Source organism: Theobroma cacao, chromosome 5 (genome assembly GCF_053813885.1).
Source record: "Theobroma cacao isolate CCN51 chromosome 5, ASM5381388v1, whole genome shotgun sequence".
NCBI classification, from domain to species: Eukaryota; Viridiplantae; Streptophyta; class Magnoliopsida; order Malvales; family Malvaceae; genus Theobroma; species Theobroma cacao.
This window is the reverse complement of record NC_142643.1, coordinates 8,475,629-8,499,396: the sequence shown is the minus strand read 5'-3', so window position 1 is coordinate 8,499,396 and position 23,768 is coordinate 8,475,629. Positions and strand designations below refer to the sequence as shown.

At 34.0% G+C, this 23,768-nt stretch overlaps 1 protein-coding gene and 1 pseudogene across 1 annotated transcript; both read right to left on the bottom strand.

The window, feature by feature from the left end:
* Positions 1 to 5,112: 5,112 nt before the first annotated feature.
* On the bottom strand, positions 5,113 to 5,358 carry LOC148762410 (large ribosomal subunit protein eL36z pseudogene; annotated as a pseudogene).
* Positions 5,359 to 18,124: 12,766 nt separating this feature from the next.
* Positions 18,125 to 19,868, bottom strand: LOC18598373 (Eukaryotic aspartyl protease family protein). The gene has a single exon (XM_018122269.2). The coding sequence runs from the start codon at positions 19,744 to 19,746 to the stop codon at positions 18,328 to 18,330; it is 1,419 nt and encodes a 472-aa protein (XP_017977758.2). The 5' UTR covers positions 19,747 to 19,868; the 3' UTR covers positions 18,125 to 18,327.
* Positions 19,869 to 23,768: the final 3,900 nt, after the last annotated feature.

Sequence of the window (23,768 nt, the reverse complement as noted above, 5' to 3'; positions counted from 1 at the left end):
TTAAAATAAAATATATAATGTAAAAAATTATATAAGAAATGAAAACTATATATAATTATAATAAAATATTAAAATAAAATATATGACATTAAAAATATATTTAAGAAATGATATTATATAAAAATTAACAATAAAAATACAAATTTATAAAACTTGCATTTTAATAAATAGGGGTGATTCTAGAAGTTGACATTACATTCCCAGTAAAGTATTTATAAACAAACTATTACACCCAGTATCTTTGTATTGTGAAACCTCGACCTCCACTGATCCCGTAACTAGAAGTAGAGGCAATAACACAAACCAAGGGTAATTTCGTTATTTCTCGTGGTGAGCTCCTGGAAGTAGCTTTCTAATGTTATTATGATGTAAGTAAGCCTAAAAAATAAATGAATGATGGTAAAATAAATGAAGAAGATAGAAACACTGATAATTTCCATAATAGGGGCAAAATGGTCATTTTGCATCTCGGGTCTAAATTTTTACGTTTTCGTGAACCCGAGTATTTTTAGACTACTATGGACTTTGTCTCGATGTCAAAAGAGTACAAAGGATGCACAAAGGATGGGGGGAAGACAAAGTGACCTTGTTAAAGGCATTTTGGTAATTTACATGAGGAATTGGATAAACTTAAGATATAAATATCTAAGTTCAAGCAACTTCCAGTAGCTTCTTCTTCCTTTCATCTCTTCTCTCCATTTCACGTTTTCTTCATCCTCCATGGGAGGAAAACCTTGAATCCTCCATAAAGCTCTCATAGAAAGTCCAAGTTTCATGCCTTTGCCCACTCCTTCATAGGGTTTTTCATGCTCTTCCACTTTCACACCTCAACAGCCTTCAAAAGTCTTTCTTTAGTACATTCACTCATTAGTTGGACGTGTAGAGAGAGAGAGAGAGAGTGAGTGATTTCCCTTATTAGCTTGAAAAATTTTGAAAGAAAATTCAACTACAAAGACCATCAAGGTGAGTATGAGTTAGGGTTAATCTCTTTAGTTTTTTATAATGTCTAGTAATTAGATTTGTGAGTGTTTTATTGTTGAGGTTGTTTATTCATTTTTAGTGTGACTAGAGTAGTGCAAATAATAGCCAATTGGTAGTAGTTGTAAGCTAGTTAGGGATAACTAGTAGAACTTGATTTAGGAAATAGCTTTCAAAATGGTATTAATGCCAAGTTGGGTTGATGGTGATGTTGTTGTGTGTGATAGGTTCCGACAAAACCCCACACCTCAATTCGGAACATTAGTCGAAGTTAGAGCCCACCAAAACATCAACAAAGACTGGTGAGTGAACTTGCATTTCAAAATGTTTTGGAAAGTGCCTATATGTTTAAATAAATCATTTGAGAGTTTCATTTGTTTTTGCCTTAAAAATATACTTGGGGAACAAGCCCTTAATGAAATGTTTCTATCTTGTGAAATGTGCAATATGAATAGTTCATGCGTTCTCACATTATATTGATATGTATATTATGCTTTGGATGCTTCTTTTGTATGGTAATGATGACCCAACTATGTGCGATGTGGGAGTGCACATGAGCTGGTGATGACCCAGCTATGTACGATGTGGGAGTGCACATGAGCTAATGATGATGATATTGCATTGTGCGTGTAGAGAGTGCACATGAGCTGAGTGTGGCGGGATGGTATGCATGATGATGCATATATATATATATATATATATATATATATATATATGTTATAGAAAGTTTATGAAAATAATTGTGATTGTGTTGTATGTTGGCATTGTTAATTGCTCCCAAATTGCTTTTCATTTCAGTAAGAAAATGGCTTTTTGATGTAATAATACCCTTTTTAACTATATTGCTCTGTTTTTCACTGCAGTGAGAAACTCTCAAGTTAAAGGGGTTACACTGGCCTAGTTCTCACTTCAACGAGAATGTGTTCTCGCTGCAGCTAAAAATTTGGTGAAGATTCTCACTATAGCGAGAAACTCTTGGGTGGTTCCAAGATTCTGGTACAATGTTTTCACTTTGAGCAAGATTTTGACCACCTTTTTATCAGAACTGGGCATAGTGGAAAACATCAAAGTTGTACCCTAGCCTCTTAGATTTCTAATGACCTAAAAATCATGTCAATTGGACTTCTGTAATGGGATTTATGCTTGAAAAACCGAAGCATATGCAAACCAAGACTACCTTTTCGCTGCAGCAAGAAAACCCTTTGTTTGCTTGTCTTTCTTGGTCATTGCTAAAATTTTTATTATGTTCAACTTCATGGTTTATTATGGATCTTCTAACATTAAGGGATTAAACATTCAAAGTTTGGGATGAGGGGTTTTAACCAAAACTTAAACTAAATTACATGGTTTTATCGTAAGTGCATCACATTTTCTAAAACATTCTTTATCGTTGCTTGTTCCCTTCTTATGTTCACTCATTGAGTTTATACTCACATTTTCAACTTCATGTTTTCAAATTTAAGGGTGGTTAGAATGTAGATTGAGGTGTCCATGTACGTTCATCTTTTGGTAGGTATCCTGGCATTCAGTAGCCATATTCCCCATCCAGGGTCATTCCGCTGATGGTCAAGTTCTTTGTATATGCTTAATGTGAATTGTTAAGATACATTTGACAAACTATCTATATATATTTTGAATTATGATGCCAATGTGAGCATTCACTTGGGTTCTATGAATTGCCTTTGAAGGAATTGACATTTGGACACTATTAAGTATAGATCTTAAAGAAATATGAAAAATAGATGGACTAATATACAAGTGCATATAGAAAGGCTTACTTGGGCCTAGTGGGCCATGCCTATTGGGTCTTTGCGCTGGTCATGGCCTAGAATTTGGGTTGTGACACAAACGCTGCAATGTTATCTTCCTTACATTTTGATCATTACTTTACTTATATAGCAAATACTGCAATATGATCTTCCCTACATTCACGTTGCTTGTAATCACATTATTTGTAATTACATTGCATTATAAAGTATCAAATGCCACCAATATGTTTATAAATATGGCAAAGCAGCAAAAAGAGAACTAATCTTAAATGAATCGGGGCTGTATGTTTATAATATGTTGAATGAATGAGTTTCTATATGGCATCATCTGCAATGTATAACTTTCCGCTTAAACTCTTCCCTTCTTTCCCTCCTTATCTGGTTGGAAAATAAGAGCAACAATATCTATTAAAGAAACAAAATTGAACATGAAGCCTCCGTAAAGAAAAAAGTAAGAGGCTAATATTGTTAAAAGTATGAATATCAATGCGAAAACTGGTAATGGCTACAGAACCAAGGGCTAGACATTTTGTTGTCTTTCTTCACTTAAGTCAAAAGTCTTTCAGCAAAATTTCAATATTCAAGCTTTGGTCTATTTAGGCCAGATGAATTTGATGATACTTGTGTCCCTCACGGTGGCTCTTCAATCATAGCAACGATGGACTTTCTCTTATTTTCTTCATAAAACACAATCATAAACAAATCCATCATCTCATGAACCTAGTGACTTTACACCTAACAATTTTGGACAAAATGCCAGATAGCCCCCATATAGAATTTGTAGGAGTGACTACAATCACGCTTTGAGTCTTTAACATTCGAATCCATAAGCTCAAAATCAATCACATTAACCTTAACTAGTGCACCACACATTTCTTCCATTAGAGTCTTAACCTCGTCGACGTTTTTCTTAACATGATATGCCTTTTTTTCGCTTAAAGCATTCACTGTCTTTTTCTTTTGGAAGGTAAAAAGTTGTTATATATAGCTTCAAATTAGTACAAAAACCTAACACATAAGTGTTGGAAAAATAATGAAACATAGGAACAATACAAGAAAGTGAAAATCGAAAGAAATTTGGAGCATGATTTCACTATCTTTAAGGATAATTTCTGCCCCTTCGGAGTACAAAACTCGGTGTAAAAGGATTGTAGAGGTTAGTCTTCAAGATTCAACAAAACTTTCCTTATTATTTTGCACAAACTAGTAAGGGAGGAGCAGCATAAAGCTTTTTCTAGAGAAAAAAGAACCTAGCAAGAAAGTAAGGAAAGTAGAGAAAATATACAGAGGAGCTTTAGAGGAGATGAGAAACCTATTAGTGTGTTGTGAACTAAGACAGAGGCTGGTATTATAGGCTGAGAATGAAGTGAGCGCTACACCAAATCAAGGGATAATGTTGCACCAAATCAACAGAGTTATAAAACTTAGTCACCTTGTAGGTAGAGTTTGAGATTGGTTCAACTAGAATGAGTCAAAAGCTAAGAAAAAATTAAACCAAGGTACAAAATTTTCACTTGGAGCTAGCCCACGTGCATACTCCCACGCAAGGGGGGAAATTTGAATTTTCTCAAGGCTTGGCCTAATCTCGTGTGTGTGCACGAGCCCACTCATTTTGCTTTCCTTACAACTAGCCCATAATGGGTTTGTTTATTTAAATTACTCACCTCTTTTTGTACCATAACAATGTGGGATATTGAAACCTTATGAAATACACTATTTTTCCAACAACAAGTAGAAAGAAAGATAGTTTTTCACTAGTTACAAAATACATCCAGTATAGCTATAAACTTAACATAGCCTTTTCAACAGGTTATATATGGGATAAGCACATCCTCATACAAGAAAAGCCATCACAAAAGATCATCACATAGCAACCCGAGCAGGAGGCCCTATACATAAAGAGAGAGTAAATATACAAAGCATTCACTGTTGTTCCTAAGTGATCAAGTAATGGATTCCTATTAATGTCTATGTCTCTATTTTCACAAAATTCAATAATCCCACTTTGACAAGAGCTTAGACCTTGTGTTTTAATGTCATGCAATTTTCAGTGGAATATCCTTAAATTCTAAAATGATAATCAAAATTGGCATTTGAGTCATACCACTTTGAATAAGAAAGTCTTAGTGGTTCTAAAGTGGTTCAAGTAGAGAGTCAAAAAAAATTTTTTTACAGATTAAAAATTCAAAAAAATTGATATAGCACTAATTTTAACCAACTATAACACAACAATTCTCAAAATTTGGAGGCAATACTACAAAATTTTGAGCTTAATAAGCAAGTCAAAGCCCTCAAAACAAGACACAAAAGAAAAAATAACACATCAAAAAATTAAACTGTTTATGAAGAATAACCACAGTGTGACTCACTTCTTCTTTCTTGAACCTCCAACTGACCTCATCTTGTGTAGAATGCTAGACATCTCCTCTCGCTTCTTCTTGGCCCTCTTGTGGGTGCTTAGCTTTCTCTTTGCCACCTTTAAAGCACGCTTATCTTTCTTGTTAGTTTGCCCATTTTTGTCAAAATGGCGAGGAGCCAATTCCTTCCTTGTGATCACATGTCTTCTATTTAAGCCCACAAAAAGTCCAATATTAGGTTACTTTGGAGCCATCACCCACCAAACAGCTCCAACTGAATACTTATATAAAACCTCGAAGCTTCTGGGCAGCGCACGATGAGTCAAAATTTGATGCGTTGCAACTATAAATCTTAATACCTTCTTGGTTTTTCTTGGGTCCTTTTTGGCTGGTGTTGGAATTGTTGAGTGGAATTACAGATCTAGGAGTAAGCACTTGTGGGCAACCATTTGCTTGGAATTGCACTAGGGTAGGTTGGTGAGTGTGTAGATTAATTTTAAGCAGCATTGTTTAAGATGAGGTAAAAGGTTAGGTAAATTGGATGCTTCATTGATAAATTTTGATTGATCAAGTTATGAGTTTTTGAGTTTTAATTGGTAAAATCATATATATTTATCTTAAATTAGTCAAAAAATTAATTATTTAGTTAGCTTAAATGATGTTATTAATATTAGACTTGACTAAAGATCAGTGTTGAAATATCTGAAGATTGGAAAATGAAATGACGGTTGAAGCTTGAAAACTAGAATAAAAGATGAAGCTTATTAAAAGAGAAGGTCACATGGATGTCACATGACTATTTATAGCAAAAATTATTTTGTTTTACCTTTAGCTTTGCTGCTTATTATTATGGTAGTTAGTTAGTTAGTTTAGTCATTAGTTAGTTAGTTAGTTCTTTACTTTACTGATTCACAAACTTTTATAAATAGTTGTCAAGCCCTACTCTATTATATACTTGTCATGTCATTCATGTACTTGATAGCATATCTACATACTGGGATGCCTCGGAGAATCGTTAAAAGTCGGTATCGTACGTAGTGGTACAATTAAGTCGATCAAAACTTCGAACTAGTTTGAATAGAGATTTTAGGATGTATTTGAGAGTTATTGAACCTTAGAATGTTTTAATATGGTGATTCGGAGTTTGAGGATTAATTTGGAGTCAAATTAAGAATTTTCATAACGTAGGGGCAATATGGTCATTTTTTCACCTGAGGGCAAAATTGGAATGTTGGACAAAATTTTTGATCAAGTTTGACTAATTGGAGCATGATTTGAATTTGAGAAATGAAAATTTTAAATTTCGACATTTTTCCAAACATAAAGGCAAAACAGTCATTTTACGTGTCCAGGAGGACGTAATTGGAATTTTTAGAATTTTACACCACCATAACACTTGTCAAGCCCATGAATTTCACCTATTATTATTTTATGCTTTGGATAATTAAGAGATTACATGTGGTGGTGAGAAAATGCTTAATTGTTAAGTTTTAACCATGGACCAATCACATGGTGACACATGTCAAGTTTTAATATTTTTATAATTTCCTTATAAACTCAACATAAACTCTCCCATTTCACTCTTCATGGCTGGCCAAAGCAAAGAACAAAGAGAAAAGAATAGAAACAAACCCTAGAGAGGAAAATTCAAGAGAAATTTGTTGAATTTCAACGAATAAAACAATCAAAGGTAAGATTTTTCAATTTTAGCTTAAGATTTACCTTTCCCATGCTTTCTTTTTCATTTTCTATGGATGAAACACAAGTTTCCATGAGGGAATACTTGCTGGCCGAACATAGGGAGAGAGGTTTTGATGATGAATTTTGCTAGACTTCATGATATTTTAGTGTTTTTAGTTGTTTGATGATGTTTGGCATGAAAAACAAACAAGAAAATTACATGCCCTTCAACAACCCTCTTTGGCCAAATTTTATAGATGACATGTTGATGATGGATTTTGTTGTATTTCATGTTATTTAGCTTGTAATTGATGATTTATGGTATCGGATATCAAAAATGGCTATCGAAAAGTATAGTTCCTTTAGTAAACGACTTGAACAATAATGAGAAAATCATAGCAAATGGACTTGGATTTCCTAATGGTGTTGATGGATTTATTGGACTGTGTTAACACTAATTAGCACGTTAGTTCGGAATCGAAATGAATTTTGGTTACGATGAATTAAGTCACAATCAAGCTCATTGAGGTACTTTGGTGTATTTGGAATATTGGAAGTGTAATGAATATATTTGAAGTTGAATCGGATGTTTTGGTTAATTTAACAGTGTATAGTTTGAGTTAGGTCGAATACAAATTCAGTCCGATCATCATTGAACCCACGTAGAACACCATCTTTAAGTGATTATTCGAACAATTTTCATTCAATTTCATGCATTCATATAGAGCCTAAAATAATTTTATAACAGTTTGACACAAATATATTGAATTACGTGTCGTGTATTTTGTATAGGTGGTGACCCTTTTGATAAGGGTAAAGATATCGTACCCGAGGACCAAGAATAGGAGTACTCCAAACTCCCACTATTGTGAGTAATCAAATGTTCACCTTAACTATCTAAAGTAGTTTATATTCGTTTCTATGATTTTAAAGAATAATGAACTTAAACCATAGATTTTTATGTTTTATAAGTGATGGTTAAATGAATGAGATTTATAAATTGTTTTGCAATTCAATAATGATTTTGAAAATTGAGTAAGTGGAGACTATATACTTGTGTTATCTGTATATATATATGGTTTGAATTGATGGCTTATGACAATGTGATGGCATGAATGGCTAGATTTGTGGTTTGTGGATTATATGAACTATTTTGTTTTACATTGATAGGCTGGGTAATATCATATTAGCCATGTCATGCTGTCAAAATTTTTATTGATTTGGTGGGTTATTTGATCAACTTACTGCAGTGGGCGAGTTTCCATGTACCAGCCTATTAGAGGGGCACTGTAAACCCCGTTATATTTTACATTAGTACGAGAGGCGTGGAGGGTATCTCCTAAGGTAAGTTTAGAGTTCACTTCACGCCGAACCACCACGTGAGGATGAAACTCAGCCAACGCCAAGGAATGGCTATGTTTCAAAAGTAAAAAAGAAAACATGTTTTATGAGTATATGTCATTTTAACATCCTTGGTGGACTCGGTTGGATGCCCGGGTCAAGGTGTCACCGAGTACAAGTTTTGGCACAAGCCAAGTTTTTAAGAGAATCATAAGCCTTGTTGATTATTTTGATGAAATGTAATTGTTTTATATGAATTGAAATGAGTTTTGGAATGTTATGAATTATATTATGATGGGATGATTTAACTGTCTTCATTTACTCGACTTTAGATATTGTAGATGAACTTTGCTTACTCACTGGGTTTATAAAACTCTCCCCTTCTTTTTACCCATTTCAGGCTCAGGACAGTCTATAGACAGTCGATTTTGTCGAGGATTACTTTTGGATTTGCATCCTTAGAAATCGAAGGTCTACAGTCTTGTATATTTCTATTATATTGAGGCCCACATGTCATTGTAGAATATTTTTGTATACCTGGTTTAGTGTGCTATTACATATATGAATTTATTTTACTCTTACGCTACAAAAATTGTTTATGTAGGATTCTATAAATATTGTTTTATAAGAAAATAAAATATTTTATTTAATATTTTTATTTAGTTTGATTAGTCATAATTTCATTTTAAATGGATGATTTAGATTACTAAAATTATTTTTAGATAAGAAATGTATATTTTTCGATCGTATGTTGTATATTCACCAAGTTTCAAACTTTTCGAGTAAAAATGATCAAAATACCCTTATATGGCAGAAATTACTTTTTGTTTTGTTTTTTATTTAAAAATAGTTTATATTCCCTTAAAACATGATATTTAGTAACTGTTACTCATAGGGAAGATGTAAAATTGATGCAAAAGCCTTACGAGGTTTCAGTTGACATTCCGGGTAATGAATGTTTATCGAGACATCGCGGTAATTATCATGGGCTCGAAAAGAGTACCAAGTCGTGACAATAATTCTCTTGTAAATACATTTCAAAGTATGAAAGTTCATCACATTTTACGTTGATTGCTACACTTCCATTCATCAGTTTCTTGATTTCAACATTTTAACATGGTATCAAAGCAAATGATCTTGATGTGATTTTTCCTTTGGTTCAGGCAAGTACTCTTTTTTCCTGGCTTCTTGAATCAGTGTTGAATTTTGTCATAAATTCTTTTTACAAGCATTACATTCTTAATTTAGGAGCATTTTGTCATCATCAAAAAAAGGGGGGAATGTTGACTCTATATATTTTTTATGATAACAAAACATTCCTCATTCATTAATGTCTAATCTTGTTATTTAAGTGTGCAGGATTTAATTTAATACCCCTAACAAAGTTTTCCATTAAAGGCAAATCAAGAAGCTTACTAAACTTAATGTGGAGTTAATCAGTTAGAGAGGGAAAAAGCAAGTAATAAACAAAAACAGAATCTTAGTAACTGATCAATAAGGGACCTTAATCAATTAAGGCATAGTTGTGCGATAAGCTGAAGCTAAACAAAAATATGCTAATCGATTAAGGAGTCTGGTTAATCCGTTAGAGCACAAGGTCTTAGTATATTCAAGAGCCAAAAACAAGTTTGAAAATATAGTTGACCGTTGAAGGGAGCCAAAATGGAGAAGTTCAAAATTCAAAGTTTTTCTAATTGATTAAATCTAATTTTAATCAGTTATCATTGAAGGAAGTAAAGTTTCAATCAGTTAAGGGAAGAGCTAGCCAATTAAAGGAACACTACCGTGTAGAGAAAAATGAAAACATAAAGTTTGTAATCGGTTAGAGCCAACCATAACTAGTTAAAGGAAGTCTGCTGAAGAAAAAAAGCCTGAAGACAAAGAACTCTTAATCAGTTAGAGCTGCTTGTAACTGGTTAGCTGAAGTTTGTCTCTCTTTTCGAATTTAAACACTAAAGGACAAAATAACGGCTAAAAGTGTATCAAAGTTGTTCTAACGGCTAGAAATTGTCTCCAACAAAAAAATCTGACTCCTTAAGTATAAAAGGAAGCTCCAACAGTCAAGAAAGAATATTTGAAGTGAAAATAGCCATTTTGAGCAAAAAGCAAAATATTCTTCACCAAAAACACTTGTTCTTCATTCCAAATCCTGAAAAAGCATTTAACCTTGATTGTAATCTATCCAAACTTATAAAGGCACTTAGTTGTACTTTTTTTCCTTCTTTTCCTTGGAAAATTAGAGTGTAGGAAGCACTCTAAAGCTTGTTGTAAGGGATCAGAGCTTGGGTTGAGAGCTCATCTTGTAAAAGCTTGGTGGAAGCTATGAATTCCACTAGTATAGTGAAGTTGGGTTGAAAATCCTTAATTAGGACATCAAGGTAATGGATATAGGTCAAATGGACCAAACCATTATAAATAGTCTTGCATTGTCCACTTCTCTTTACCCTTCTTTACTTGGTGTCTTTCAACCACTACAAGTTTTACATTCATTTTCCTCTAATCGATTAAAAGCTTTATCATTCAAAAACGGCTGAGCTCAAAATTTTTAATGCTATTCACCCCCTTTCTAGCACTCCATTGAGACCAACAAGTTATTCATCTAGGATAATCTACTCCTAGATGTTCATCATGTCTTTTAGACCTCATAGTCTAGGCTCACACAATCAACATAGGCCACCAAGAGGCTTGTTTAAGGCCCACACATCACAGTACATATAACAACATATATATATATATATATATATATATATATATATACACTCACATATAAGATTGTTCTCTAGCCTAGGCATGTTCACCTAGGCTTACATACAAAATCTAATACCAATGCAGCGCATTTATCATGCATCATGCATCTCATGCATTTAAAATTAACTCACTCACAATTAGAAATTGCAGGAAGCTCCATAGCCAAGCTTTAATTCAGCCTCCAATCACCTTTTAGCTTGCCAATGAGTCAAATAGCTTAACTCCCCTCTTAAGACACATCAAAACATCACAAACATAATTAATTCTTGACTTTCGAAAATACCTTACCTTTCTAAAAATAACTAAATTCTCAACAATCCAACATTCAAGCTAAATTCTTCAACAATGAGCTAAAGCCATACCTTAGAAGCTAGATTGCACAAATCTAAACTCCAAATTCCAACAAAATCGAGGGGGATTCACCAAAGTTGGAAAAATTAGATTTTTAGGTTATTAACCGATTAAATTGAAAATCAATCATAAAAAGGTGTAATCTTATTCAATAATGTTTTCCCAAACTCAGATTGGCTTTAAATTGTTCTAAAATCTATTTGAGGCTTAGGATTTTAAATGGGTAGAGAGTGAACAAGAGTTAGGGTTTTTACTTAAATAGGCGGATAATCCAAAACTCCTTTTTATTTTTACTTTAACTTAGGAATGTATCAATAAATTTGGGAATGAATCGATACATTTACACGTATTTTGACAAAATCTATTGATACATTGGGGCAATGTATCGATAGATTTCAAGCAGAATGCTCACTGTCCTAAATGCATTGACACATGAGGAAATGTATCGATACTTTTTTCCCTGGGTGCTCTTTGCCTCAAATCTATCGATACATTTGGACAATGTATCGATAGATGTTCATCATGCCATAAATGTATCGATACATTAGGGAATGTATCGATACAATTTCTTTCATACGCTTTATGTTGTTTATCCTATCGAGAATATATCGATGCATTTGGGAATGTATCAATAAATTTTCCCCTGTAGGCAGCTTTTAGCTTTCCAAACTTTCAAAAATCCAAACTTAATACCCTAAAATCATTCCCTATTGATATCACACTTCAAACAATTCATATAACTCCAATCCATACACATATATCCTCAAATATCACATTAAATTCAAATCAAAGCCTCAAACTATAAAATTTATCACATGTTTTCATAAAAATTTGCCTAAATGTCAATATGCACATTCCCATACACTTATCATATTCATCATGTCATAAATTCCAAAAGAGTTGTTTGCACACATAGCCATACTCTCAAATAACTTAATTCTATCAAAATCAAGGGCGTTACAATAGCAAAATCGATTAGACAGTACAATACTTTCCATTCCTAGATAAACCAGTGCTACAAACAGTTTAGGCCTTTTGTCCACAAGCAATTAACAGATCAAGCATACCAAATAGCAATGTCGGCTAGCAAAAAATGACTAGAAATTAAATAGGCATCACAAGCAATACTAATCAAACAGATTAGGCATCCTAAATAGCAACGTGGGCTACAAAAGGAACTACTAGAAAATAGGCATCACAAGCACTCAAACATAGCAAACAAAGCTATGAGACCTTGACCTTTATAGACTCATAGTTAGTAATATATGCGATATTCCTTATCAGGGGTAATTTCGTCATTTCCTTAGTGAGCCCGTAAAAGTAAGATTTTAAATAATATTATGGTCTAAGTAGGCCTAAGGCATAAATGAATGATGAAAAAATGGGTAAAATTACAAGGAAACAAAAATTTTGATGATTTTTACGGTTGGAGCAAAATGGTCATTTTTCACCTCGAGTTAGAATTTTAAGTTTTCATGAACCTGAACATTTCTAAACCATTATGAACCTTGTCTCAGTGTCAAAAGAGTAAAAAGATTGCATAAAAGATTGGAGGAGAATAAGCTAATTTGTGGAGGGGCATTTTGGTAATTTAAATGGAGTGGACCAGCTTGGGCTATAAATATCTTATCCTTCTAGCAGCTTCTTGAATTTCTAGCAGCTTCTTCTTCTTCTTCTTCTCTTCCTATCTCACGTTGCTTCATCCTCCATGGAAGCTTGATATGGAGCTTGCATAATTTTCTGTCTCTAGCTCTAGTTTTCATACCTTTGTGCCCTTTTGACTAAAACCCTTGTCTTCTTTCACTCTCTCACTTTAAAACCCTTGAAAAAATCCTACTTCCATACTTTCTCTCACTAGCTAAGTGTTTAGAGATAGAAAGAGAAAGAAAGCCCTGTAATAAGCTTGTGAATTGTTGGAAAGAATTTCAAAGTTACAAAGCTATCAAGGTGAGTAGTAAATTAGAATTGAGTTTTAAGTGTTGATAATGTTTAGTGATTGATTTGTGAGTTTATTGTTGAGATTGTGTATTGACTCTAATGTGATTAGGTAGTGAACATAGATAGCCATTTAAAATGGCAATTGAAAGCTAGTTAAGAGATAACTTTTAGGGTTTATGGTGTGTGAATTAACATAATGTTGATGCTGATGTGATTCTAGGTTCTAACGAAGCCCCATTACTCCAATTGGATCATTAGGGGAATTAGAGTCAGCTAAAGGCTCAACAATATACCGGTGAGTGAACTGCATTTCAAATTTGTTTTGGGGAATGTGTTTGTTTGTATAAAGCGTTTGAATGATTTTATACAACTTTTCTTAAAAATGAGTGCCTTGGGAACAAGCTTTTGAGAAATGGGTTATGTTGTGATATGTGGCTATTATGGATTCCTATACTACTACATTATGTTTATATATGTATATACGTACGAAAATATTATTCTGTAATTATATGGACTCGGCTATGTGCGAGTAAGGAGTGCTCATAAGCCGATGATGACTCGGTTATGTGCGAGTAGGGAGTGCGCATAAACCGGTGATGACCCAGCCATGTGTAAGTAGGGAGTGCGCATGAGCTGGTGATGATGGGATGGTGTGCATGATGATGATGGGATGGTGTGCATGATGATGATGGGTATATGTATATATATATATATACATATGTAAACATGTGTGTCATAAGAAATTTATGAGTAATGGTATATGGTTGTAATGTATGTGAAATTCGGTATGTTAAACTTTGGAAAGTTGTTATGTGTTTCTTATTGGTTTTGGACATTTCAGTAGGGTGGTTTTTTTTTGGAGGAAGGAAAATTTTTCATTGGTGCCCTGTTTCTCGCTGCAGTGAGAAACTCTCAGGTTTTTGGAGGGTGGCTGGTCGAAAACTCACTGCAGCAAAAATGCATTCTTGCTGCAGCAAGAAAATACTGTAGCATTCTCGCTACAGTGAGAATGAATCTCGTTGTAGCGAAAAAGTTTCTGTCTTGGGGCAGAAATTTCGCTGCAGTGAGATTCATTCTCGCTGCAGTGAAAAACTTTCTGTTTTGTCTCACATCTTGATCAATTGTTGCCCTATTCTCCACTTCTTTGCTACCATATTTGACCATGGACTTTCAACATTAAGGAATAAATGAATTAACTTTAAAATGAGGAGGTTTGGTGAGAAACCCTCGGCTAGATGATAATTTAAGTCAAGTGTCGCTGCAGCAAAAATTCATTCTCGCTGCGGCGTAGCTGTAGCGAAAATGCCTTTCCACTGCAACAAGGACCCGTCGTTTATTTGACTTGATTCGAATGAATGCTATTAAAGTTTTCACTCTCCAAATCTTTTGTTGAGCATGGACTCTTTTCAATAAGTGATTTTTCTCATGTAGGGTTTACGTGATGGGTTTAATAAGAACTCAAATAAATTGCATTGTTTTGAAAAATGAATGCATTATAATTTCGTTAAACATTCCTTATGGTATGCTTGTTCCCTTCTTGTTCACTCACTGGGTTTATACTCACCGTTTTCAACTTCATGTTTTCAAATCACGAGGCAGTTGGTAACTAGGTCGAGATGCTCTTGTAGACTCGACTATTGGTAGGTGTCTCGGCATTCAGTAGCTGTACATTCGTCCGAGTTTCTCCGCTAGAAATCGAGTCTTCTTTTTGAGATGTATAGACAAACCTAATGTAAATTATTAAGATACATGTTGTAGACAATGTATATACACTTGTTTAGTATGCCAGTATGAGGTGGCAATGTTTAATATTATTTTGATCCTAAGTTATGAAATGTGACTTAGCAGTTTATGATGGAATGATGAACATGTCAGATTAATAGGCTTGCTTGGGCTTAGTGGACTACGTCCATTAGGCCCATACGCCGGTCATGGCCCTAAATTTGGGTCGTGACAAAAGCTTACCGTCAGAGGATAGGTTTGTGGACCACCGACTAGAGCTTCAATAGGGGAGGATGATGGTTACAAAAAATGTGGAAACAAATAGGAGTCAAGCCGTTCAAACGAGAGAAAGAAAAATGCCAAAGAAATCTTACCATATGGGGAAAGAATCACGGACCACCCACTTAAGCTTCATTAGGAAGGACATTAGTTGAGAAGCTTGGGGAACCAAACGAGAGTCAGGCAGTTCAAATGGGAGCAGGAAAACCAATCGGTGGGGGGCTAGGTCTAGTGTCGATGTTACTCTATTAGCTTTAATTGGTAGTTCTAGTGGCTCGAAGGTTGAGTATGGGGTGAGGTGGCCAAAGAGGCAAAGAGGAAAAGAAAAGAGAGACAAAGAGAAATGGGGGAAAAAAAAGTCGTTTAGGGGTTTTAATTTAGTTTACCAATAAAATCATCGATGAAAAATTCCATTGGTAAACTAAAAACATTATTGACAAATTTTTCATCGATATTCAGTCGATAAATTTTTCCACCTTTTTAATGGGCATACCAACCGAATTTTCATTGACGATTCCATTGGCAATTTGATCACATTACCTACCAAATGTTCCATCGGCAATTCCGTCGACAAATTCCATCGATGAAGGCATTACCGACTAAATTTTTCGATCGGTAACCTTCAGACCATTTGACTACAATGTGCACCAAGGCTTTACCAATTGAATACTAACGCATTTAGTTTCATCAACAAATTTCAATGGTATTTCATCAATAATCTGTCGATATAACTTGCAGTTTGATTTCGTCGGTAATCCATTGGTGATCACCAATAGAATGGATTCCGTCAGTGATAGTTTGTTTTTTAGTAGTGATTCATGCAACTAAACCCAGCCAACCGATTAATCCATGTAACCTTTTTTGCATTTAACTTGTTTTTGGAAAAAAAGAAAAAAAAATCCATCACCATGTTTAAAAGCAAGAGACATTGAAATTTTTGATTTCAAATTATAAGTTAAGAAAAATAGAATTTATGTAATAAAAGAGAATTACTTTCAAATATATAATTATACAAAATCTTTATATATTACAAACTTATTGTAAAATGATTGAAGTAGCATTCATGAAATACTAGCTCGATTTGATTAGCAACCATAGAAAATGGTAACTTGGACAGGTAAAGTATTCAAAAGCAAAGTTTGGCGACATCTTAGATTACCCCAACCAACCACTTTCACTTTACAATTGGCAAATCACACGCCTTACAATCCGGATAAAAGCTCAAAAAATTCCAACATACAATGGTCCATTTTTATTGTGATTAAGCAATTGACTCAAGCAATGAGCACTGCTATACCGAAAGAAAGACTAACAAACCCTACTAAAAATTTCCAACCTCAATAAACAGTATAGTATAGAAAACCTAAAGGCTCCACTCTCTCAATCCTACAATAATGGTTGGTTGAGTATAGATTCCTTCCAAAAAAAAGCCCAAAAAGTTACAGCTGCCCAATTTCTGATGATGTGAGTAAAAAAGTAGTTTGTTTTCTTCTTATTCAATCATCATTTACAATCTTCACAACTGCTTTTTCCATGTCTTGCCCTTGTTGTGGTAGATCTAATCCCATCGTCATCTGACTGTTTTCTTTTGTCCTCATGATCGCTTTACTCTTCATTTTTTTTCTCTTCCTCGTAATTTTAAGTCAATTTCTTTCTTACTCAAAGTCCTTTCAACATTGTTTTTGAGTGCATAATGTACCCTTTTTCCACAACATCTCTTCCATTGATATGATCATGTTTATTTTAACTGACATGTAGAAAACTGCTTTACAATGCATTGAAAGGAAACTGTTGGTACATTTGTTTGTTAATACAAGTAAGACAATTCAGACTATAGGTGAGAATGTGAAAAAAAATATTACAGAGAAGGGTAGAATATGGATTATTCTAAATGAAAACTGGATAGGATGGCAAGATAAGAATTGGATGACTGTAACCCCATTCGAAAACTAACAAAAAGGAATGGTCCTACTCCATTTCCAAAATCGAACTTGGCTGTTTTTGTGTTGGTTTTTGTCCTGGTTTTCATAATTTTAGTTTTTCTATAGGGACCCCATTCTAATTTCCAGCCCCACAACTGAACTTGTTTTCTATGTAGGTGTACGAAAAAGCTAGTGACATTACTATGAAAACAGTCAATCCATCATTCCTCACAAGGAAGCAGAACAATGTAATAACTTTTTGCAAGAATTTCGAAAGATATACATTTCTTGCCCACCAGGCAAGGAAGTTTCTGAGTGCTTAGTAGACTTGCTCCTTTTCCAAGGTCCTTGCCCAGCTACTTGTCTTGCAAAATTCCCCATGTGAAATAGACAAATGCGTTCAAACGGTTCGCATAAAAGATTCTAACCGAATTGCTTCCAAAATTAAACTTCACGGCTCTCACCCATCTACGGCACAAGAAAAAGGTACTGAAACAGTTATGCCTAGAAGAGTTCAATAAATGGTTGGTTATTACTCGTCAGAAAAAGAACACTGCAATTTACTGTTGCAGCAGATAGAATTTTTCTGCTTTTAATTATTGATAGAAAGACTAATCAGATAGAAACTGGGTTGGTTCAGTGAATGAAACTATATCAACTGGGGAATAGACATTTCTTTTCAAGCTAGAATAAAGTGGGAAGGAATTTGTATCCCAGTTTCTTCTTTGATATTCAACCATTTAACAAAGGCTTTCATATATCAGGGCAAAGTTAGATGTGAAGGTGAAAAGAAACCATCTTCACATTAACAAGCCGATAAAGAAGCTGGTGCCCCTGCCGCATCATAAAAAAAAGAAAGAAAAAGATGCCTGAAAGGAAGATAATGAGGTTTTAGAAAGGAGAACAAAGGCAAGAAAGGAAAAGAAAGGCATGCTTACTCAGGAAGAAATTAGCAGCCATGAAGCTCCAGCTAGAAAGAAATGAATTGATTGAACTACCAAAGAGAAAGAGAAGAGCATCCTTTCCCTGTCGCCGCACATTTTTCGCTTTTCAAAAAACTAATTTTATTTATTATAAACTTCATTTCAATGATATCAAGTGTTTACCTTTTCTTTAACACTGACAGCGAAAAGCGTATAACTCTTTTGTTACAGTTCCATTAAAATAAAAATAAAAATAATAATAATAATAATTAAAACAAAAAAAGACCTTCAGCTTCATGGTCGAAAAACAAATTGCAGCTCATACACAGCTTTGTTTAGCAAACCCAAAACTCTCATTTGCCAAATCATATTCAATGTAATAATTCTGCTGCTGAAAGTTCCCTAGAATAATCGCTGGCCCGCCGCTGACACCTTGACCGATAATATTATCGGTAACAACCATCAAGCAAACAACATTAACATCAAGGAATGAGAAATAATTAGCCAAAGGCAATGCCATTTTGGCCCCTCCTTTGAATTGGAAAATCAATTCTGGGAAACTGATTGACTTATGGCCTGAAATATTGACGCAGGGGGCTAGGCCGGATTTGTTTTCCACTTCATGTGCTCTACTATAATTTCCCATTTGCTTCTCGAACTCTTTTGAGACCAGCTCAAACACTGCTCTTTCCATGAAAGTGAACGTTGACCCTGAGTCCACGATAGTGCCTCCATTCCCGTCTGGTCCCGGGACCAAATATTTATACGGAACTTTCACGTGCTTATCCCCAACAAGAATTTTACGTATAGTTACGTAGTAAAATTCTTGAAAAATCGGGTGTGAGGCAAATTGATTCTTGTAAAATGGTGTGTAGCTAAGACCCTTAGTCTTGGCATCACCCGAACCCGACCCGGTTTCCAACAACATGTTGCTGCTGACGCCTGTGTCATCAAACCGGCGAGAAACGAGACAGTAAGAGAATTTCTTCACTCCTAATTGGGATGGTAAAGACTCGGGCCTCCGACCGAACCCAACTATGCCAGCGGGTTGTCGGTTAGAGAAAATGGAGCATCCAACAAGGAAATCTTGGAAAGTTTTCTGAGAAAACACAAGGTTTTCTACTAATAGAAGTCCACCAGTGGAACCTAAACCGTATTGAATTATGTAAGGAGGGCAATTTTGAGTACAATTTTTGGATGCGGGTTCACAGTCTTGGCAACGAGACTCAACATCGGGACCAAAGAGCCAACGACACTTGGGGTTCTTGCAACCTACAAGCGCTTTGGAAGATGAAAGTTTTGGGGAAAAGGTGGGGATTTTTTTTGGGTCGACGTTAGGGAATGCGCATTGGGAACAAATGTAACGAGAGGTGCAAGGAAACCAGGAAAGGCTGCTGCCAGTGTCCATGATGAAAGTGAGAGTTTGAGGCGGAGTTCCAATGCCGAGAGAGATCGTGTAGCCGCCATAGCTGTGAGGAAAAAGTGGGGTCTTGAGTAGAGAAGAGGTGGTGTTGGCTTTGGCTTTGATTTTGTGGGTGGGTTGTTTGAGGTGGTGGGCTCTTGAGACCGAAGAAGTAGCTAAGTTGTTGAGAATTTGGTATGCATCGAAGGAAGGGGGGTGGGGGAAAGGAGAGAGGGAGATTTTAATGGTGGTGGAAGCGGTGGCGGTGGTGGTGACTGTTAATGTAGTGGAGATGAGAAGAGAAGAGAAGAAAGAGAGGAGGAGAAAAGAAGCCATGGATTTTTTTTTTATTTAGTTTCTCTGTTTTTGCTCTGTTTTTTTACTTTTAAAGTATTCTTCTAAAGTGAAATGGACAAGTGGAATGGTGGTTGGGCATTCTTTCATTTCTTATTTGTTTACACTTTATAGAGAGAAAAGAAGACAATAGCAACGTAGACAGCTGGACAGAGGAATCATGTTCGATTTCGGTGATACCTTTTTGCCATTGTAAAAGCAAAGAATTATCACGTATACCACCAGCATTATGACAAATTAATTAATTAATTAATTAAATCAGCTTATTGTTCTTTCTTTTTGTGTTTCTTTTTCTACAAAGAGATAATAATTTGTATGCAATTGATCATGTTACAAGAAACATGCATGATCAACGCTCTTTCATTTATAAAATAAACCGAAAAGATTATAAATTAGGAGGGGAAGGAAAGGAAGGGGAAAAAAGGAGGAGAATGAATGAGTATGATTTCCCTTGTTTAGATTAACTTAAACAAAGAAGAGGAAAAAGAGAAAGGGTAATTGTGGTCCAATTCTAATTTTCAAAGAAAATTATAGTCCAAATCTTAAAGGAAGAAAATGATCACTTGTTAACATAGTTTTAATGATTATTTCATTTATAAGTTAAAGATATTAAAATAAAAGCAGTTTTATTATTTAATAAACAAAATTTCTTCGCTTCAAATATTTCTAATATTTCACTTTGAACATTTAGATTAATAATAGAGTGTATTAATATAGTTAAAGAATTGATTTCGAATACTTTTTTTTAAGTGTTTTCCATTATTAAAAAAATAGAGAATTTTAGAGAAACAAATATGTGTAACTCTCAATCTCTTGTTAAATGTTTTCCAAATAGTAAAAATATGTATGTTGCATCCCTTCTCCTTCAGGCTTCAACCCTTCCTTCTCTTTCAGTCCCCTTTCCTTTCCCTCTCTTCCTTTCATTACAAACAGAGTAATAAAATAAAATTTCATAAAAATTCTAAGTTAAAAGTCTTGACATAAGCTTAAATTGGTGGAAGGAAAGCAAAGGAGAGTTTATTCTCATTATATAATCTCTTGATTCATGTAAACGAAAAAGTTCCAAGTTCACCATCGCGTACAATTCAATGAATGGAATTATTATTGTCCTTTGTGATTTCGTTGTCATCGTTCATTTCCACACAAAAAGTTGATTTCATTTAAGGAGCAGAAAAAATTGGCAATCGTTTTTAATGCATACGACAAATTTTGCATATTAGAATTTATCTATATGGAAAAGGTTGAATGCTTGATACCAAAAAAAACAAAATAGTATTACCGAATTTACCTAAAACTACTTTAAGGTACTTTTATAATCATGAAGTTTTACACCAAATGAATGATTTTTGTTTTCTTGTATGATATTTACATATAATTTATACGCAGTGAGTCTTATTGTTTATTATGATTACAATTTTTGCACTATGAGTTCTTAATCATTCATAGAAGTTAGATTAATTAGTGTAAAATTTGGTGGAACCTAAACTATCTATAGGTGATCAAATCAAAGGTATTTTGCGCAATTGATTGTTAATTTAAAAAAAGAGTTGTTGTGAAAAGCATGCTCTCTATTAATATTAAATCGTTTTGTTAAGTACTAGTACCTACTAAGTGCATTTAAAGTATCTTTTAAGTTGAGTTAAAAATGAAAGGTGTAATATATAAAAAAATTCTTAAACTATTTAAAAAAGTTAAATAAGTTCTTATTTTTTTATTATATTTAATTAAAAATTTATATTTATATTTTAAAATCAAATAAACCTTTATAATTAATAATTGACTAATTGTTATTAATCAAAATACTACTTTATCATTTTATACTACTTAACACTGATATCCCGAGCTAATATGTCATAATAAATAACGACATGGCATAATAGTGTGATATAACGATATGATCATATAGTATTTTTCACTCTTCATTTCAACAAGACCTGAGTATAAAAATTATAAATGATATTTTGACTGATGATAATTAGTCAATAATTAATGATAAAGACTTAATTGACTTAAAATAAAAAAAAAAAAAACTTGATTGAAGGCAAAAGAAGAATAAGAAATTATTTGATTTTTTTAAATATTACAAAAACATTTTAAAGATTATACCAAAATGAAACCACCACAAAGGTTATACCTTGATTTTCCTTTTATGCACAAACATGCATGAGGAAACTGTTTAATAATATTCATTTAAGTTTGCACTAGAAAGGAAACTAGGCCAATCACATTGGTTTTAATTTGTTAAATTTACTCGTAATTTACCCAATAAAATTAATGGGTGTTTTTTTCTACCTTGAATTGTTTCTTTCCATTCTGAAAGGTGTTGGTTTTGTAATTTTGTCCACTTACAATGAGGGAGGGTGGGGCAAACTGATAGTTACTGTTGATTGAAATGGAGCTTTGAAAGCTATAATTGTAATGGGGAAATTGGTTGCCCATCGGTGAAGTTAAAACTGCCAAAGAAAACTTTTATTAGCCGTTGAAGGCGTTGACGCAGCTTCCATGGGACCGTTGGAGTGGGAGCGGACCTTTTTTTGTTCCCAAACGTGTCCAATGAGACACAAAGTAGAATAATTTAAGCCTAACAGTGGCCATTCACGCCAGCGCATCAATTATAGGAATATCACGTTTTTTTTTTTTGCTCAAACACGTTTTGCCTTTCGCCCATCAAGCCTTGACTCTTTCGTATACAAGATTACTTCCTTGTTAAGTATTGGCTTAATTAGTAAATTGTCTGTTTCAATATGTGATATTGAATTTGAGATTTGTTGATAACTTTTATACCACGTCTTGACCTTGAAAATTAAACAATTTACGTACCTTGAATTTTGTGTATAAAAAATCATCATGAACATGACTTTCTAACCATCTTTTTCTTAATTTGGGTTTATGAATGGTGACTAAAAGATCTCACCAAAGGTTAAAAGTCTTCAATTTTAACTTTTATTTGGAAACTTAAAAAATTTATCAATTTGAAATCTAAATTTATTTGACACTTGCCCTCTTCTTCCCTCTCACTCCCAAAATTCCTATGCAAGGATGATGCAATAAATCGAAAGGAAAAGTTTAGTGACTGAAAATGATATTGAGACCCATGTAGTGGTGGGGTAGAAAAAGCCCATCACTAGGCAAAAGCAGGCTTGAGTTGAGATCGGGATGGAATGGCATTGGCATCCAATCAACGAATATAATGAGAAACCAGGCACGTGAATTTAATATTGGAGAGCGAGGGTGAGGGTGATGTCGCTCTCATGACTCGTGACTGCAGAAACCAAGATAGGGGAACTTTATGTCATATTACGCCTATAAACCACAAACTCAAACAACATGACAAGTAACGATCTTGTCTTTCAGCACAGACTTGGCTAAGGCACGATACAAACATGTTCACTTGCTACACATGCTCCAACAGTTGCATTGTTTTTTGTTTTGGAACTGTTGTATACTCACTTCTCCTGCAAAGTGCCGTTGCGAACTTTTCTTTCTGGATTAGATAGATTTTCCATGTTAAGTACGGTAAACTGAACTGCGTTCCATGTAATCGGTCTGTCCAACAATACCGAATCATATTAGTGAAGTGAAAAAGGCCTACTTATTTTTCAATTTAGCCTTGGGATGTTATTGAAAATTAGCCATTGGATCCATAGTTTAAATGAGTTCAACACTAAAAATAGCTCAATGCTAGGGATGCACAAGAGCTGCTCATGTCAACAATGTACATTTTAGATGAGTTACAAAATACGACCTTGTTGATCAATACGCAATCAATCACAAAAATCGAGGATTTAATGGCTTATATTTTTTATACAGTGGATGTTTTACTTTAAGTATTGTAATATTTTCATCTTATATCGAATACAAATATAAATAAAATTCATAAAAATTTAAATCGATTATTACTCATAATTATATTTTAAATTTTTAAAAATTATTTAATTTAAATCTAAAAATTTATTAGATTAATAGTATTTGGACTCAAGACCTTACTATTGAACATCTGACTG